A 20,604-nucleotide genomic window follows, 5' to 3' on the forward strand; every position below is an offset into this window, starting at 1 on the left:
CACTAATTTGCATGGACAGAGATGCTTTGTTTTCTTTGTGAATGTGAAGTTTCCTACAAAATACTCCATACTTTGGGAAGGAAGCTATCAAGTACTCTTAAAAGCCTGCTATGTCAAGCGGGAATACAAACACAAGAGCTTTGCCTGCTTGAAGGCAAGCTTAAGAAAGGATCTGAGCTAAGGGCCAGCAATCAGGCTGATGCAAGCATCAGTCTGAACAGGTTCCCATTCACCATTCAGCAGTGGAAGTATTACCAACATAAAAGCATAACAGGTCAGCATAAACAAAATTTCAAAGGTTTGATCAAGTGTTAAACAATACACAAAACACCTGTATTTTGCTAATTATTGCTAAGTAACATTATGGCCAACAGTTTAGCAAAATTCTAAAGCGGCTGTAACTCGAGACAAGCACTCAGTTCCTCGGATCAGCTGACTGAAGCCAGCTCTGCCGGAGCCGGGAGCGAAATCTCGAAGCTACAGAGGTAAGAGAGGGTAAAGAGAGGGGTTTCTGGTCGCGTTTTCGATTCCGCTACCCGGGAGTCCCCGGCAGCCCTTGCGGAACCGGCTGACGTGGCGCGACCGTTACCATGGTGACGGAAGTCACACCCCTCCCCCTTGCTTTGAAAAAGCCTCTTGGAGCCCACCAGGCGCTGGAAGGTGAAGTGCTTGTGAGGCAGGTGAGCACCACCCACACGGTGCTGTAGCAGCGACTGGGGCTGCTCGTGCAGTAGGGCTCAGAGGTTCTGTCACTCCTCGCTGTTAGACCTCTCACTTGCTGCTGGTGACACAGACTGGGGTGTGGCAGGGCAAGTAGACTGGACACAACTAGCTCTTGTAGGTGAGTTTGTCCGGGGTTACATTTTGTTTTCTTGTCCCTAATTTAGCTAAGGGTAGCAATGGTTTCTAGAAAAAGGAAAGCTGTTGCTGCCGTTAATACAAAAAGTGTGTCTACACAGACACTACCTGCCAAGAAGGATGCAGCCACCCAGGCTTCTGGCTGTGCAGAGTGTCTGTGCCTGGCATTAGTATCCGAGAATGGTATGGGAGGCACCTGTGTACGATGTGACCAGGTGAATGACTTATTGTGCCTAGTGGCAGAGCTTAAGGAAGAGGTGGAGAGACTAAGGAGCATTAGGGAGAGTGAAGAAGAAATAGACTGGTGGGGTCAGGCTCTTTTGACTCCTAAGGGTGTGCAACAGGAGATGGCAAAGCCTTGTCCCTCCTGCCATAAGGCGGATACAGCAGATCTAATTGATGGGGGGGAATAGAAACAGGTCCCTGATCGGAGAGGTAAAAGAACCCTCTCTCAAACCCCATCACCACCCTTGGTGCCCCTAACAAATAGATATGAGGCCCTGGACCCTGAAAATCAGGCAGAGGATAGCCAAGATCCACCTGGAGAGCCCTCTGGATGGACCTCATCAACAAAAAGAATCGTAACTGCAGCTGTAAGAGGAAAAAAAAAAAGAAGAGTGGTAGTAGTCGGCGACTCTCTTCTGAGGGGAACAGAGGGCCCTATATGTCGCCCAGACCCATCCCACAGGGAGGTCTGCTGCCTTCCTGGGGCCAGGGTGAGGGACATTAATAGAAGACTTCCAGAGCTAATTCAGCCCTCAGACTACTATCCCCTGTTAGTAGTCCAAGCTGGCAGCGAGGACATCAACAGAAGAAGTATCAAGATAATTAAAAAGGACTTTAAAGCACTGGGTCAGTCAGTTCATGGGACGGGAGCACAAGTGATATTTGCCTCAGTTCCTGTGCTAGCTGGGATGGATGAGGAACTAAATAAAGAGAGGAGCAGAAAAGCCCATCTCATCAACAGGTGGCTTAAGGATTGGTGTCACCGTCAAAATTTTGGGTTTTTTGACCATGGGCCAAGCTCCGTGGTACCCAGTCTCCTCAAATCAGATGGGCTTCATCCTTCTAGGGAGAGCAAAAGGACTATAGCCCATAAGTTGGCAGGGCTGATCAGGAGGGCTTTAAACTAGGTTTGAAGGGGGAAGGGATTGAAACTGGGCTCTCCAAAAATCAGCCTATGGATGGAAAGCCCAAATTAAGAGGGAAATCAGCAGCCCACTTGAAGTGCATGTACACTAATGCACGCAGTATGGGCAACAAACAAGAGGAGCTGGAAGCCATCGTGCAGCAGGAAAGCTATGACATAGTTGCCATCACAGAAACATGGTGGGATGACTCATATGACTGGAGTGCTGCTATGTGTGGCTACAAGCTCTTCAGAAAAGATAGGCAGGGTAGGAGAGGTGGAGGGGTGGCTTTATATGTTAGAGAGTCACTCGACTCTGTTAAACTTGAGGTCAGCAGTGACAAGGTTGAGTGCCTGTGGACCAGAATCAGGGGGAAGTCCAACAAGGCTGACATCCTCGTGGGTGTCTGTTACAGACCACCCAACCAGGACGATGAAGGAGATGAATTATTCTACAAGCAGCTGGCAGATGTCTCAAAATCGACGGCCCTTGTTCTTGTGGGTGACTTTAACCTGCCGGATATCTGCTGGGAGCTCAATACTGCACAGAAGAGGCAGTCTAGGAAGTTCCTAGAGTGTATAGAGGACAATTTCCTTCATCAGCTGGTAAATGAGCCCACCAGGGGCAAGACCCCGCTAGACCTACTGTTTACAAACAGAGAAGGGCTGGTGGGAGATGTAGTGGTTGGAGGCCGCCTGGGGCATAGCGACCATGAAATAATAGAATTCTCAATACTCAGAGATGCAGGGAGAACCATTAACAAAACCTCTACGCTGGACTTCTGGAGGGCAGATTTTTGCCTATTCAGAAGTCTAGTTCCGAGCATACCCTGGGAAACAATGCTTAAAAACAAGGGGGCCCAGGAGGGTTGGACATGCTTCAAGCAGGTGGTTTTGAGTGCACAGGAACAGGCTATACCAGTGTGCCGAAAGGCTAGCCGGCGGGGAAGACAACCGGCTTGGCTAAACAGGGAGATTTTGAATGAAATCAGAAATAAAAAGAGACTTTACCGACTGTGGAAAAAAGGGCTGGCTACTTATGAAGAATTTATGGAAATAGCTAGATCATGCAGAAAAAAGATCAGGGAAACAAAAGTGCAGTTTGAAGTTAACTTGGCCAATTCTGTCAGGGATAATAAAAAGTCCTTCTTCAAATATGTTAATAACAAAAGGACAGGCAAGGAAAACCTCCATTCTCTGTTGGACTCTGAAGGAAATATAGTTAACAAAGATGAGGAGAAAGCTGAGGTACTTAATACCTACTTTGCCTCAGTTTTTACCAGTAATACAGGTGGCCCTCAGGACAACTCATCTCTGGAGATGGTTGGCAGAGATAGAAAGCCAAATAGGCCCCTTGTATTCCAGGAGGAAATAGTTGGTGATTTACTGAGCCATCTGGATCCTCACAAGTCTATGGGACCAGATGGGATCCATCCTAGGGTGATGAGGGAGCTAGCAGAAGAACTTGCCAAGCCGCTCTCCATCATCTTACAACAGTCCTGGCTCACTGGGGAGGTCCCATATGATTGGAAATTGGCCAACGTTACCCCAGTCCACAAAAAGGGCTGCAGAGCTGACCCTGGCAACTACAGGCCTGTCAGCCTGACCTCGGTGCCTGGCAGGGTTATGGAGCAGATCATCCTGAATGGAATCACACAGCACCTTCAGGATGGACAAGGGATCAGACCCAGCCAGCATGGGTTTAGGAGGGGCAGGTCCTGTCTGACCAACCTGATCTCCTTTTATGATCAGGTGACTCACCTGGTAGATGAGGGGAAAGCTGTGGATGTGGTCTATCTGGACTTCAGCAAGGCCTTTGACACTGTCTCCCATAACATACTCTTGCAAAAGCTGGTAGCCCATGGCTTGGACAAGTGTACTCTACGCTGGGTTAAGAACTGGCTGGAGGGCCGGGCCCAGAGAGTGCTGGTGAATGGGGCTGCATCCAGCTGGCGGCCAGTCACTAGTGGTGTTCCCCAGGGGTCAGTGTTGGGTCCCGTCCTGTTTAACATCTTTATTGATGATTTAGATGAGGGGATTGAGACCATCATCAGCAAATTTGCTGATGACACCAAGCTGGGAGGGAGTGTCAACCTGCTGGAAGGCAGGAGGGCTCTGCAGAGGGATCTGGATAGACTGGAAAAATGGGCTGATTCCAATGGGATGAAGTTCAATAAGGCCAAGTGCCGGGTGCTGCACTTTGGTCACAACAACCCCCTGCAGCGCTACAGGCTGGGCACAGAGTGGCTGGAGAGCAGTCAGACAGAAAGGGACCTGGGGGTACTAATTGACAGGAAGCTCAACATGAGCCAACAGTGTGCCCAGGTGGCCAAGAAGGCCAACGGTATCCTGTCCTGTATCAAAAACAGCGTGGTCAGCAGGACAAGGGAAGTGATCCTTCCCCTGTACTCTGCATTGGTGAGGCCACACCTGGAGTATTGTCTTCAGTTCTGGGCCCCTCAGTTCAGGAAAGACATTGAAGTGCTGGAGCGGGTCCAGAGAAGAGCAACACGACTGGTGAAGGGACTTGAAGATAAGACCTATGAGGAGAGGCTGAGGGAGCTGGGGTTGTTTAGTCTAGAGAAGAGGAGGCTTAGAGGTGACCTCATCACTCTCTATAACTACCTGAAGGGAAGTTATAGCCAGGTGGGGATTGGTCTCTTCTCCCAGGCAGTTAGCAATAGGACAAGGGGGCATGGGCTTAAACTCTACCAGGGGAAATTTAGGCTGGATATTAGAAAGAAATTCTTTACAGAGAGAGTGATCAGGCATTGGAATGGCCTGCCCAGGGAGGTAGTGGACTCGCCGTCCCTAGAGGTTTTTAAACTGAGATTGGACATGGCACTTAGTGCCATGATCTAGTAAACGGACTAGAGTTGGACCAAGGGTTGGACTCGATGATCTCTGAGGTCTCTTCCAACCCAGTCGATTCTGTGATTCTGTGATTCTGTGAATTAGGTATTATACAGGTAATAAGAACATCCACAATTACATTAGCTAGGATAAAATGATTTATAAAAGGATTAAAGGAATACCAAAGCCTTGTGGCATGAGTCAGCCACTGTATCATAGATTAATTGTTCTTTCAAATTGTTTTGCTTAGCACAGAGCAGCAGAAACCATGCCCATTGTTCTAGCAACTATTAGCTAAATTGCACCAAGGATCAGCCTACAAAAACGAAAATCAAATTAGATTTCACTTGCTCAGGTTCAAGCTTCTCTAATGAGCTTGTTCAACTATATATTACATTTATCTTGGAATAAAAGCAATTCAGGCCAAACTTTAGCTAATTTATGTTGAAACATTTGCAGCACATTAAACTGAAATAAATCACAGAAGTTGATGTGACTCACCCTCAAAGCCAGATCACCACAACAAAACACCCAGAACATCCCAATGAAACACTTAAGTAAGCAATTTTCTGCTGATATCAGTAACCAGCTACTACCTGGAGCTAGAGGAAAAAAAGAGGAGGTAAAAAACAAACAAACAAACACACCCAAACCACAAAGGTCTCCAACAACAGGTGTTCCTTGTCCTGTCTTAGATCAGAGAATGGAGATCCTTCTCCATTCAGAAGGTTTGTCACCAACAGTAGGACTACTCACTCATTTTTAGAAGAGTTTAACCACTTTGACCTCATACCTTGGACTCCACACTTTCAGCCCAGTGCAAGTCTGATAGAATAAGATGTGCAGAAACCAAATATTTTTAGCAACCTGCCTTCCTTGCATGTACAAAGAAAAGCTTAATTTGCCATTAGCCCCATGAAACGGCAGAGGGATTCAGACAAAGGAGCCGCAATTACCAAGTCATCTCCAGCTGAAGTGTCAGCTACCATATGTTCTCTTCAGAAAACACAGACTACTCCCGTGCCTGGTTTATAAAGCTCCCTGTATCAAGCTTTGTTTTGACAAGAGGATGTTTTTTATTGTACCGGGCCTTTTTCAAACTTTTAGTTGTTAAAATAGTGAAAGCACATAGTAAAAAAAAGAATAGTAGGTCCAAACATCTGAGCAGCCCATTATTAGTACAGAATTCAGAGTTCACATCAGATGATCCAGGTTTCATCACATACTCCCTCAGTTTTTTAAATTAAATATTCTTTACCCATTATAAGAAATATTTGGAAAACGTACCGCTATTTTCAGAGGTGATTTGTGAACCTTAATCTGTTGATCGTAGTGTCAGATGAAGTTTCAGAAGCCTTAAGAAGTCTGAAGTCCTGTATCTGAGATTAGCACTTTCAGTGCAAGAACACCCTGAAGGGTCAGAGGGAGATGTGAGACAGGTTAAAAGCTTATAAACCAGAAAGAAGGGAAAACCTAAATATGTAATTTTGCCATTGCTCATTCTTCAAAAGGCACTCATACATAAATTTAAAAAAAAAAAAAAAAAAAACCAAAACAAAACCACAAAAAAAAAAAAAAAAAAAAAAAAACAGAAAAAAAAAAAACCAAACACGGTGCAGTTTTTTTTCTTTAAAAATTTCAGTACTGCAGAAGCTGATGTCACTTGCCAAGGAAAACTTCCCTCTAATTTGGCAAGTCTTCAGAAGTCAAATCAACTATTACTTGTAACACTGGCTTACACTGCTAGTAGAGAAAGTTAAGAGATTTAAACACATTTTTTAGCACAGGCAAAGTAAAAATAGTTGGTCAAATGATGGAAGTTTTGAATGAATTAACCACAGTGCCAACTGGATCTGCATCCCAGGAATACCAAACCTGCCTAGTATCTTGACCATGACCAGTAGAGCCAGGTAGCTTCTAAACATGAAAGTAAAAAAATATAAATATAGGTACTCTTCCCATTTCTAATTTTTTTTTCTTAGAAAAAAGGGGATACAAAATTGATCCTGATAGAGGGAACTAACTAACACTTTAAGTATGCCTAGTTTAGAGCTTTATGTAACCAATTATGTTAAGAAAAAACAGAACCTCATCGAATGCCAAGATAAGTTTTACAGCACCCAGCTATAAACTTGAGCAGACGAGATAAAGAAGATTTACAGCAAAAGGGGGGGCACCAGTCTGGTTTCAATCGACTTGGCAGCTTGGGTCCCAGTCAATTCAACATGAGCCAAAGGTAAAAAGTTCACTGTGACTAAACTGAAGGAGCCTTCATCCAAAGACCCTCAAGGACCCCTCCTCAAGACCACCAGATGGCACTGTGCAGGCGCAACAGGGAGGGGTCAAGGAGGAGACTATGGAAATGATTACCTGGGACTCATTTTAATAAGAAGCAGGAAAGGTTATGAATATGTATAGGCGTTTGTGGCAGAATGCAAACCCCCCTCTCTCCCCCTCCCTCCTTCAGTATGGAAGGAGGAGGCACATCTCCCTCTCTCTCTGCTACTTGAGGCTAACAGCTTCTTTTGTTTGGCTCCAGAGCACCCTGGCCAGAGCCATTAGGAGAAGGGAGTGCCGAGGCACCAGTGAGCCGCTGGGCACCTGCGGCCAGTGTGGAGGATGTTTGGAGGCTTCAGGGGCACCCACAGCCAGTGTGGGGGTGCAGAGAAGCTTCTAGAATGCCTACAGTCAGATCTGATCAGCCAGTATAAAAACGGGATTCTCATCGAGTCTCCACCCATTGTCACGGGTCTCTCGGAGCATGAGCAAGATGGTGCCGCTGAGAGCCCCCCTCCCCGGGATGGAGACTCCGCTTGCCTTGCCGCCACAGGTGTGAGTAAAACTTTTCACAGGTTTGCAAGTATATTTATACTTTTTGTGCACATATGCACGTGTAACTTCCCGTGCTCAATATGAGCATGTGTAATATTAATCCTCACATAATAGCGGGTGTATTTTCTTTCCGTGCACATTTGCACGCGTACTTTCCGTGCTTAATACGAGCACGTGTACTTTCCGTGCACAATACGGAGCACGTGTATAAATTATTTCCTCACACAATCGCGAGTGTATTTTCCTCACATGCTTCCACATAAGCACGTGTAATATTCTGTGCACATTTGCATGTGTAAGTAAATTAACCCTCGCAGGATTGCGAGTGTATTATAAATTTACCCTCGCAGAATGGCGAGTGTACACTTTCCGTACTCACTACGAGTACGTGTATCTCTTTAAAATAATCCCACACCATGTTCAGGCAAGTGTGTACTTCTCCGGGACTCAGGGACGGCTCCAGCATTGTTTTGGGTGAATCCATGTGCATGCACTCTGTGGACCACCTATTGTATTAGTTGCTGCCAATTAATAATTTTCCTCAACTGATATCCGAACCTGTATTTAAGTCACTTTTGGAGTGATAAAACCCTGTTTCTCACCGGTTTAATAAAAGTTGCTTTGGACCCTGTTGTCCCTTAAACTAACCTCGGGGTGCCTTCATGACAGCGTTCCTAGGGTTATTATGTATATGTAACACCTTACTGTATTTAAACACAATTCTTATTGTTAGAAGGGGTGCATGTATGGTGGAATGATCCCCCTTGCGCCTGACGTCAAAATAAACATATCTGCTTTATAACCTTGCGAGTTGTAAAGTTTTATGACTTTATAGGTTGTAAAGTTGTTTCCGCGCATCACAAACCAGCGTGTGCAATCATGACTAGCAAAACACACATGGTTTCAATTTCTTACCACAATAAGCCCTACAAGGACCTAAAACAATCTCTGCAGTTACAGCTTCTGCACTTTAGCTCTGACATGAAATACAATTACCATACATATCTGCTTGCATTCACTGGGTTTTCCTCCAATATTTGTATGACTACATTGAACAGTGGGGCTGCAAAATGTGTTAGGGAGTGGCTTAAAGATAAAAGACATGAATCTATGGAACAGTTGCACGATCAGAGTTTGTTCTAATAAGAGTTGTGTTCTAATGTTTGTTCTAATAAGAGTTGTGTTCTGATAAGTTAATGGTTTGACATGTTTTAGGAGCTTAGCATAACCAGGCCTCAGTGCCTCAATAGGCCTCAGCAGAGACTGCTGATCATGAGGGCACAGCAAGGACACTGTGACCTTGACAAGTCTTGTAAACAACTCCAGGGAGGGGGGAGTTGAAAAGGCGCGAAACTCAGGGGGCCAGCTAGCCGCAGGTAGGAGGGTCAAGGCAAATGTAACCCTTGGATCTAAGCCAATCAGCAGGTGACAAGTGTGCATAATAACTGTAACCTGTATAAATATGTGTCGTTAACGGCAATAAAGTTGAACAATGCGTTATCACTCACATTGAGTTGGCCTAGCTTGTTCCTCCGCCACTGGCAAAAATGAAGCACTCTAGTAGTACCAGAATTAATGCCACATTCATCTACCACTTTTTTTGGTAATTAATATACACTGGAAGGTCAGCATTTCTCCCTAAGGATCTTGCTTCATGCAACAAGAGGGCAGCCAGACACTTATCATTACAAGATGAGAACCATCAAGGTTGCATCACTCAAGGATCCCACCACTGAAAACAGGAACTTCCTATTATAGTCAAATCAATTCCTTGTATAAACCTCAAGCTGCTCACTGTTCCTGGTTCTTCTGTCAATCCATTGCTATTTTTCAATCTTAACATTCGCTATTTATTTTCCTAGAGATATTTAAGTGACTGCAGTTGCCAAGAGAACCACTTCATCAACACCAGCACCTCAGCTCATTTATCTTGGGCTTCCCTTCAGTTCACCATGACTTCTAGGAAATCAGCTGCCAGAAACAGTCATTTTGAAATTTGGCTGCTTTAAAAAAAATAAAATAAAAATTAAAAAAAAAAAAGAAAAAAGAAAAAAACAACAAAAAAAATCAAACAAACAAAAACCAAAAAACCCACAACCAAAAAACTTTCAGTAGCCTTTGAGATCTTCTGTCTTAAGAATCTCAAGTTCCTTTCATATGAACAGATTATTTTTTTAATTATATCCTCAATAGTGAGGTTTTCTGTAAAGCTTAAATTCCAGGGTACTGAGGCAATGAAGTGGAAGATGCAATCACAGAGGCATACATCCAAACCAGGTTTACACACACCTGTGCTGTTGGTTTCAATAACTCACTGAGGTCTCCTATTTTGCTTTCTGTTCCCAAGAGAGAGTGACTCAATATTTGTTATAATACTTTTCAAACTCAGGTATGCCTTGAAATGCACACCCATTTAGGTGCCTTTTTTAAGAAAAGATCATAGAACTTTCATAAAGAAATTAATAAGTGGATAACCCCCATAGATGTATACATGTTTTAACTAAGCAAGGCTTAAGCTGTCAGGCTCTTCTGTCATGGCAGCCATGAAACCTGGTAGCCAATTCAGTTGAGCTCTGCAGGCAGCTAAGTCCTGAGGACTTAGGAGTTTCACAATAATAAAAGCAGGGAAATAAGACCCTGCATAGCACTTCCCTTACTCCAATTCATCTATGTTAGGGACCCCCCCGCCCAAAAAAAAAAAAACAAAAAAACAAACTTCAATCACAACATGAGCTTTGATCAGAATTTACACCTTATAAAATATGGGATAAGCCAACAGAAACAGTTAAACCAGGTTTGGTTAAGTTCTACCACCAAAACAGCTACCAGCATCTTTGTACTATCAGCACTTGAAGCCATTCGAGATCAGTTTTCCAAGTTTATGTCTACATGGCACTCACTGCTGTGACTTACACACAGATTTACAGCTGCAACTGTACTAGCTTTGCATCCATTAGCACAGATACTGGTAGCAGTCTAACCATGGCAATGTGGGATTAAGCATGAGTTGCAAAACCAACTCATAAGCTGGGTCAATTTACAACTGGTGTTAAATATCATGCTGTTGCTACCAGACTACTGTTGTGCTTGAGACAGGTCAAATGTGCCATTGCTGCAATTACTTAAACACTGTAAAATAATCTCATCAATTTAGTACTGTGAACCTTGGTGGTTTGTCATGGTTGACATAGTGTCATTGGAGAAAGCCCCAAGTAGTCTTTTCACTGTACCTATTAGTACAAGGTTAACAAAACTAGAGCAGGAAAAGACTATATTCTTCCTGAAACTCAAACTCTACATGGCAATCACATTAAGCTGTGACCAAACATTATTTTAGCAATATAGTATTATACAACAGCATTTATCAATGCATTCATAATTAAAGCCTCTGGCAGTTAGAAACACCAGCTTTCCTTATAAAAGGAAAGGTACCTGCAGGTCAGTTGTGCTGCAGCTTTCTATTTAAAGTGCTTGTTAAGTGTAGAATTTGGCTTCCTGCCCATATGTTTTAAGCTCAGTGTTGTGGCATAGCCTGGGTAATTACACTTCAGGTGACAAGCACAGAACTCAGAAGCATGTCAATAGTATACTTTAAACCTCATCTTAACTTACCAGAACTAAATCTTGCTCTGCAAAGGTGCCAGCTCCACAAAGTGCCATGCCAGGCCATTTCCCTGGCCGTGCTAGAAAGCTGCAAGCCATTTCACACTTCCACACTTGACATCAAATCCCGCATGCTGGTTTCGCTATGCTGAGAGGCTTTATTTTGAACCTAATCTTCAAAGCACAGGAGGGTAAGACCTGGGGTGGCTGTAGTAGAAGAGCACAGGAGCTAGAGCAATTAAGACAGTACAAGAAAGAAATCCCAGAGGTGGGAGGTAAAAAAGCTGGGTAGCTCCAAAATCAGTGCAGAACCCTCAGGCATTTCAAAGTTAGGTAGTCAAGGCATAGCTTTGCCTCTTCCAACAAAAAGTTAACCCAGATTCTCCCCAATACTCTTTCTCAGGATTTGTGAAGCCTGCATAGCATATGTCTCCTCCAGCAAGCCTACATACCCCATGAGGGTATGCTCATGCTCTTAGAGAGCATGCAGCTTCCTCTCAGACAAAAATTTGTGCAGAAGAGCATGACTTGTCAGTACAGCAGGATCTGTGCTGGGGTGCTTCAGGCAACTGCTCAGGTTTTTATTTTTAAAAACCAGGAATAAGCAGAAGTTCTTATTCTAAAAATGTTTGCTTTTTTCCTTAAGCAGCCTGAAAGCTATTCACTTGACAATTTCTTCAGGTATTCCAAATTTAAATACTGTACTTGTAAACATACAAGTTGAATTTGTTTTGGAAGAAAGCTTTCCCATGTGCTCTATATAAAAAGCAAACCAATTCCTACCTACAGATTTAGTTAACTATGCTATTATAAGATATACCCATTTTACATAAAAATGTTTATTTATCCAGGGTCATGCATATGATTTCATTAAAGACAGAAGACTTCTAGTCCCTATCCTGTTCACTAAATTGTACTGCCTCCTAATGTTGTCAAAGAACGTTTTGGCCCTACCTTACATTCAAAGCAGTACAAGCCCCTCAATACTTCTACATGACTCTTCCTTCCAATCCTAGCCCCATGTCCTTCAGATGAGTACCTATTACAGTCACCAACAGATCTAGAACAAGTTATGTATCCTATAAAAGTAGTCTAACTAAACATAAGTCCCTTCCAAGCATAGGGACTCTCCTTCTCAGTGTCATCATTGTGTTCTTCTGCCATAACACACCTCCTTCATAATTTTTTTTTTAATAAAAAGATTTAGAATAGACTTTAGATTACAACGATGCAGAAAAACCCCAACACTATTCATACAGAGTTTGTTTCAGGAAACATATTGCATCTATTCTTCTTTCTAGAGTACAGAAGTCACTGCTCTATACTTAACGAGAGAAGGGAAGAAAAACCCCAAAACGTACTCATACCCCCAGCTATGAACTAATGCATGCTGAAGAAAACAGCTATGAGATTACAAATAAATTGGCACATACAAGAGTCAAAGATACAGGACTGATGCAGCCTTGCAACACCTCAACAGGTTTTTTCTATCCACTAACCTCCATTCCAGAGCTTTGTTAGATTTGCTGAAGCATAACTCACAGGCTTTCCCTAGCATCGCCAACAAGCTTACTTTTGTTTTAATAGCAGAAACTAGCCATCTTCAAAGTGTTGGTTAGTAGTAGGCAGGTCAAAAATACTTCACTGTTCTCTTGGAAATAGGTGAAAGTCATCCACATGCTCAAAGCTGACAGCTGCAGACGGGAAAATGAAACAGAACAAGGCTGAGACACCAGGAGCTCTAATCAGGTCACACATGGTGACCTTATGTCAGCCCTCAGTCATGCCCCATAGTACAGCCAATTCAGTATAGGAAAAGATGAAGGAAGAGGGAGACACCCTAGATGGGCTTGGATTTCCAGAGACCCTCAGACAGATGAAGAGGCCTGGTGGCATCACAATGGCAGGTCTTTTGTGGCTGAGCATAGAGCCTTCCTCCATGCCTCTACCATTGCACAGAGCTGACCCCACAGTATTACCTACCTGGACAGCAGGCAAGATCTCAAGTATGGTGCACCTGCCAAAGATTGCAGAAGATATCTCTATATGACATTTCATTGCACCCCCATGAGGCCTGGGAACAGGTAATGCTTTGGGATGGTTACTCACTACCCTTGCCTCAACCTGACCTGATCCACCACTTAGCAACACACCTACCACTCCCAGCAGGAAACTCCCTGGCTAAGGTAGACAGCACATACTTATAACAGCCTAGCTGTGGTCTCCACTGGTATTGCCATTAATCGGCATGGCTTTTCACAGCTTTTGTTGATTGCCAGCATGTTACTTAGTTGCGCCTTGCAGGCAAAATATGGTCCCTGGTTGAAGAGCCCAAGCATAAGCATATCACTCACACTAGAGGCATGAACCAAAGTGAACAACTAAATACATAGCAAGTATGGGATAAGCCTGCAACTTGGATGAAAATTAATGATGATGTGTCCAAGCTGAACATTAAGGGGGCTACCTCAAATCAGTGAAACCCAAGCGTGGGGGGCTACCGTGGGTCTGTGGATTCCTCGAAGGAGGGCATGGGAACGGAAATTAGCCTTGAAAATATTAAGGCCTACCTGTGAGAAAGATGGGAGTAAAGGAGTATCCGGAGATGTTAAGGATGAAATGAACTGTTAAAGACATGGCACTTGTTGCTAGAGACTTTGAGAGGATTAAAAGAGCAACGGGAACAGGCAAAGACAGTGGAGGGGGGTGGCTTTCCTGGGCTAGACTTGGAAAAAAAAAAAAAGTGCACTTTCCTGGGCTAGACTTGGTCTATGTAATTTGTCCGTCTGAACCACGACACCCAAGTATCACCTCTAATAGCACTAGAAGCCAAACTTATTCCATGACATCCAAAAGGAAGTGGCCAAGACCAGCAGGCTTCTTACCTCATCCCCCCTTAGTAGCAGCCAGTACAGCTATGATCTCCTTCCAACTGGAGAATAGCCATGGATGACAGAGTGACATTCCACAATGACCCTGCCAAAGTTGGTCTTTAGCTCATGATGAGCTTGCCCATAATCTTCCAAGGGTTAAAATAAGCTTCAGTATTAACAAGTTTTTGGAAATAATCCAGTCAATTCCAAAATGTAAAAGCCCAAACGTTCACAGCCTCAGTGAAGTCTATCCCATCTATCCAGCTTCCCCCAGTAGTGCCCCTATTGCTGTATTTCAGGCCAAAGGCAGCCAAACTTCTCCCACACAAATGAAAGGCTACTACCAGCAGGATAGGGGGGAAGTTAAACTTCACAGAAAGCATATTAGACAAGTTTTGAAGCACATAAACCTTCAGGTTTCTGGCAGACACTGAGAAATAAAAATCATTCCATATGTTGGTCTCAAAACTTTCATTTTTATATGCTCCTATGGAGATCATACAGCAATATAAAATGCCTAGTTTCATTTAGAAGTTCACTGGTCTTTCAAAAAAGAAGTGAAAAGTCCTTTATAGAGAATTGCTTACATATGACTGTGGTTGCCTCAAGAAACAGCCACTTGGCACTTACAGAATTATACAAGAAACATTACCATCATCCACTGAATTTGAACACTAAGTTTTCAAAACAGTTGAGCTTCAATGCCTTTCTTGCTTAGCATTTTGAATAGTTTATGGTCACAACAACAAAAAAAAAGGTTAGACAGAGATCTCACTGAAGTGGCAATATCATTAAGAACAGACAAGACCACCTCTTCCCACCTTAACAGAAAAGTGCCATTCACCTTTATCTAAAACATTCAGGTGCTAGTGGGAGCATTTTGTTATCACATAAATGACAAATTAGAAGGGATTTAGATAATAGCTACAATATACTTAAAAGGTACAAAAGAGACCTTAACCTCTTAAGTTATACTGTTTAATTCATCACTGAAAGGCATTCAGCTACTAAGTATGGGTACAGTTACTATTCTGCAAGAGAAGTAACCACGAGCACAGAGATTAAATTCAGTTTTCTTCAATCCATTATAAGAAGCCCATTCTTTTAATAAAGGTGAGTGCTTTTAGAGATAGTTATTCTAGCCAAGATTAGCAAACATATGCACACCAGTGTAGTTTACATTCATGAATTAGAGGCTTATACGGGCAGACTCTTATAAAAAGCAAAATGCATCTTCACAAAATATAAGTCAAAACTACTCCATTGCATGGCTTTTGTTTTGACAAGGCCAAAGAGGGTGCTGCAAAAGAGAATATTGTTTCAGCCTTTGCCTAAGTCTGACAACAAAAGGTTTCTAGCTGCAAAGAAGTCTAAGGATTAATTTAAAAGCAATAATTTTTGCACAATGGACAAGTGTAATTCGCACAAGAATTGACCCAAGTGACTTACTAAACACTGACCTTATGCTGTTCCAATACTCTGGGCAAAGAGTTTTGCATCTTAACCCCTCCAAATATTTTGCTACAATGAACATTAAAACACGTTTTAAATACTTGAACTAAGGCAAATCTTGGGGAAGAGTCACATAGCTATTGCAAACATGTCCTTACTGCTATGAACTTTTGCTGTCTCCCGCAAAAGCCCTTTACCCAAATTTCTGAATTACTTGTATAATTTTAAGAGAACAAAACAGACCAATGGGAACACATCATGTCATGTTTCTAGTACTAAAACCTTAAGGAGTAAGACACATCCTGCCTACAAGGCAGCCTTATCATAGTATTTGTGAATAACAAAGAGATCTAAAAGTGTCACCCACTTAAGACAGCCTCTTTATGTTCCCCTTGTTCTCCATATGAGAGCCTCACTTAAAAAACACAAGACACACAACACACCACACACACACAACCACAAACATCCAGCAAGTCTTAAGGTCACATTTCTTCAAGTCAAGCGAGGTTCCAAAATATCCTACATGCACCATAAATTCAGTAGCTTTGTAATTTTTCCCCTATTTGTAGGCTGCTTCGGGCAAATATTTATGCATTTTAAATATTTCAGAAAACGTGGAGACAGGCAATCAATTTGGCTCATCTTGGCTACTAGTGCTTCAGGGGAGGGTACGCAATGCCAAAGTTATTACTATTAAACTGTTTTGGCAAGATGAAACATTCTTGGTAAGTTGCTACTGCAATTCTTCCAACTCAAAATGCTGGATAAAACACCAAGGTTCTAAAAATAAAATAGCAAGCTAATTTTGTGCACGTGCATATGTGTATGCACATGTGATCATGCACAGCTCAAATAAGAGGACCTCCTATAACTCATACAACCTCCAGTCCATCCACACTGCAATCCATCTGTGACTCTGCTACATTTCCAACTTTACCTCAGTTACACCTAAATTCAACAAAAAATCACCACCATTTATTCTATACTACTCATTACTATGAATACCTGATGATGGCGGTGGATGTGGTCTACCTTGACTTCAGTAAAGCCTTTGACACAGTCTCCCACAGCATCCTCACAGCTAAGTTGAGGAGGTGTGGTCTAGACAATAGAGTAGTGAGGTGGGTTGCAAACTGGCTTAAGGAGAGAAGCCAGAGAGTGGTAGTCAATGGTGCGGACTCTAGTTGGAGGCCAGTATCTAGTGGAGTGCCTCAGGGGTCAGGACTGGGGCCAATATTATTCAGTATACGTATCAATGACCAGGACGAGGGAATTGAGCGTACTATCAGCAAGTTTGCTGATGACACCGAACTGGGAGGAGTGGCGGACACACCAGAAGGCTGTGCTGCCATCCAGCGGGACCTGGACAGGCTGGAGAGTTGGGCGGGGAATAACCTAATGAAATTTAACAAGGGAAAGTGTAGAGTCCCGCATCTGGGCAGGAACAACCCCAGGTTCCAGTATAGGTTGGGAAATTACATATTAGAGAGCAGTGTAGGGGAAAAGGACCTGGGGGTCCTGGTAGACAACAGGATGACCATGAGCCAGCACTGTGCCCTTGTGGCCAGGAAGGCCAATGGCATCCTCAGGTGTATTACAAGGGGGGTGGTTAGTAGATCGAGAGAGGTCCTCCTTCCCCTCTACTCTGCCCTAGTGAGACCCCATCTGGAATATTGTGTCCAGTTCTGGGCCCCTCAGTTCAAGAAAGACAAGGAACTGCTGGAGAGGGTCCAGCGTAGGGCAACAAAGATGATTAAGGGAGTGGAGCACCTCCCTTATGAAGAAAGGCTGAGGGAGCTGAGTCTCTTTAGTTTGGAGAAGAGGAGACTGAGGGGTGACCTTATTAATGCTTATAAATATATAAAGGGTGAGTGCCACGAGGATGGAGCCAGGCTCTTCTCTGTGGCAAACAATGATAGGACAAGGGGTAATGGGATCAAGCTGGAACACAAGAGGTTCCACTTAAATTTGAGAAGAAACTTCTTCTCAGTGAGGGTGACAGAGCACTGGAGCAGGCTGCCCAGGGAGGTTGTGGAGTCTCCTTCTCTGGAGACATTCAAAACCCGCCTGGACATGTTCCTGTGCGACCTCACCTAGGCGTTCCTGCTCTGGCAGGGAGATTGGACTAGATGATCTTTTGAGGTCCCTTCCAATCCCAAACATACTGTGATACTGTGATGGCCATAAAGCACACAGCCAAACTGCATATCAAAGATCAGAGTTAAGATTCTGCAAGTGTTCTTCTGGCATTTCCTACCCTTGAAATGCAAAATGAGCATCATACAGTATACCTAAAGTGCTATTAAAAAAGATAATACTCAGTGTAAATATATCACTATGTAAAATAGCAGACAGTGTAAGCATGACTTCAGAAACAGCAAAGTAAAAACATGTTTGAGCTTTTGAGAAATTACAGATGTGATTCCACACTCAGACACTGGCATAATATCACTGCAATACTAGAGATCCTAAGGATTCACCAGGTGAACAAAAAAAAAAAAAAAAAAACCACACACAAAAAAAAACAAAAAAACCAAACAAACAAACAAAAAAAAAACAAAAAACAAAAACACACCACTCTTCTAACACTAAAGAGCCAAGAACTTCCACTAATTCCCATAATTACACAAACTGACAGTGCTCAGTCTTTCCAAACAGAAAGCTTTCTGTTTTTATTCTAATAGCAGAGGTAGGCTGCGCTACAGCTCTCCTCCTGCCATACAACAGGACCTAATTGCACATGACCTTGTATTTTCAGGCATGATTCAAACTGGAAAGCACTTTCTGTGCTTCTTAGCATACACAATAACGCTACATGGATCAGAGAAGCCCTAGGGAAAAGACTGTGAGCTGGCTACCATCATTATCTTGCCCATTGCCTCCTGAGGATAGACTGCTGTCCAAAACAGGCTACAGGCTGGGTGAGTTCTCTGGGGGGTTCTGTGGGGCTCATAGACATAACCTTCCAAAAACTATATGCAACAGCAGAGTGAGGGTCAATCAATCAGGTATTCCCCAGACCTTGTGAGTTAGAGATCGTAACTGTGCTTGTGATCAGAGAACCAACATCAGAAGAAGCCACTTGCCTCCCTGCCTGCAGATGGCTTAGGGGCTCTTTGGCTTTGGATATAGCCTGCTCTGAACAGGAACTCTTCAGAGCTGGAGCAAGCAACTCCAGGCTCTATTTGCCCACAGTTCCATATCCCTTGGCTGTATCAAACCTCTGCTCATTAGTATCTAAAGGCAACAAAAAATAGAAGATTAAATCAACACTGAGAAGCTCTGTAGTATAAAGAGCCACTGAAGAGGGAACATTGTTTTGTAAAAAACTAGGGACCTGGCACCTGACCTCAGAGGGGGGAAGGATTGAGAGACATCACAGACTCTGAATCCTTCACGTAAAACAAAGTATCTTTGAACTAATTACTCTATTTAAAAAGTTAAGCTGTGGGAAGGGTAACCAAAGAGCCAGGAATCCATATTTTAAATAAATCAATAAGAGGAGGAGGTCATCAGAATTAGATGAATGAGATAGGTAAACTGAGGCAGGTGTCAGGTAGTCTGTAAACCCTGCAGTACCCAACCAATGGGGAACAGGGGAGGGAATTTGTGGCTGGGATTCAGGGGGATATAAGCAGGAGCTTTTTGCCCTATTCCGTGTGCCTACCTTTAGGAAAAACACCCGTTCTTGCAAAATTATTAATAAAATATGCTTTGCTGAGAGATCCTGCCTGGGCCTATTATACCGGCAAGGTAATAGTTTCCTACAAATTTGGGGCTTGCCCAGGAGTTGACCCCCAGCATCCCCCTTCATCTGGAAAAGTAGAAAGGATGAACCAGACCTTAAAGAAGCAATTGTCAAAGCTAGTATTAGAAACTAGATTATCCTGGACTAGATGTCTACCTATAGCCTTGTTGAGAATCAGAACTGCTTCTCACAAGGATATAGGAGTTTCACCTTATGAAATGCTCTTTGGGCTAACATACCTAGGCAGAAATAATGGATGAATCCCCAGTTCAAAACTAAGGATATGTTTCTCAAAAAAATATGTATTTAGGTTGTCTTCTTCTCCTCTGTCTTCTCAGGCACCAAGGGCATCTAGCACAAACTCCACCATTACAGTTTGCAGCTCACAAGTTTCAGCCTGGAAACTGGTTCCTGTTCCAATCCTGGAAGGAAACTAAGCTTCAGCCAGATTGGGAAAGATCACTTCAAGTTCTACAGAACATGGAGAGAGCAGTACAACCAGCTGAGAAAGGGTGGACTCATTACACATGGACCAAAGGGCCAAACAAACCTCCCAAGCACAACAGTAAGTGGCAAGTACAGACAACTGATGGCTCCCTTTGACTAGATACAGAAACAAAAATTAAATGGAACATTTGGCATTTGGGGATTATTAATCCTGTATTGTATAGAATTTACAAAAGGTTTACTCATCATTAACATGACTGAAACTGAAGGTTCTCTAACAACTCGAGCAGATGCTTGCCAGATCCTTAATTGTGGGGATGTACAGAGCCAAAGACAATTGAGTTATGAAAACAAACACATGTGTCCAGGGGAACCAAGTCTAAGAGTTATTTAAGTAAGTGCATAGTTTTTGTTGCTGTCTCTCCTTGCCCCTCCTGATACAGTATTTTCTGGACCACAGAGTTTAGGGGATGGCCAGTGAGCAATGAATAGTTATAGAGTTGAAAAGTTACCCTATCCAAAGGACAATCTCTCCCAGGATATGAGTCCCTGCAGTGCAACCCTTTACTAATTACAATGCAGGGAGCAGATGATTGAGTAATAGAGCCTTAGGTCCCACCAAGTGACCCTAAAGTGGTTACTGTCGTAGAAATATCAGATTTAAGAGAAAACTTTGGTGTAGAAACAGGATATAGAGATATAAATGCCTGGGTAGAATGGATCAAATGTACAGTGCAAAGCCTAAACGAGCAATTGCTTTGTGTGTGCATCAGGTGTGGCCCAGGTGGTACACTTCCTTCTGGGATGGA

The 20,604-nt window shown here is 43.2% G+C and overlaps 1 protein-coding gene across 2 annotated transcripts in view; it reads right to left on the reverse strand.

Annotated features, from left to right (window-relative positions):
* Positions 1 to 20,604, reverse strand: part of LOC135577198 (ubiquitin-conjugating enzyme E2 R2) — a 106,728-nt gene that overhangs the window by 61,048 nt on the left and 25,076 nt on the right. The window contains exons 2-3 of one of the 2 annotated variants that reach the window (XM_065045099.1): positions 6,128 to 6,250; positions 5,342 to 5,442 (exon numbers count right to left, since the gene is read on the reverse strand). The exons of the other annotated variant lie outside the window; for it this stretch is intronic. Of the exons in view, the coding sequence (XP_064901171.1) occupies positions 5,342 to 5,380 (39 nt within the window). The 5' untranslated portion in view covers positions 5,381 to 5,442; positions 6,128 to 6,250. The remainder of the gene's footprint in view (positions 1 to 5,341; positions 5,443 to 6,127; positions 6,251 to 20,604) is intronic. 2 annotated transcript variants of the gene reach the window in all.

This window comes from Columba livia, chromosome W, assembly GCF_036013475.1.
Source record: "Columba livia isolate bColLiv1 breed racing homer chromosome W, bColLiv1.pat.W.v2, whole genome shotgun sequence".
NCBI classification, from domain to species: Eukaryota; Metazoa; Chordata; class Aves; order Columbiformes; family Columbidae; genus Columba; species Columba livia.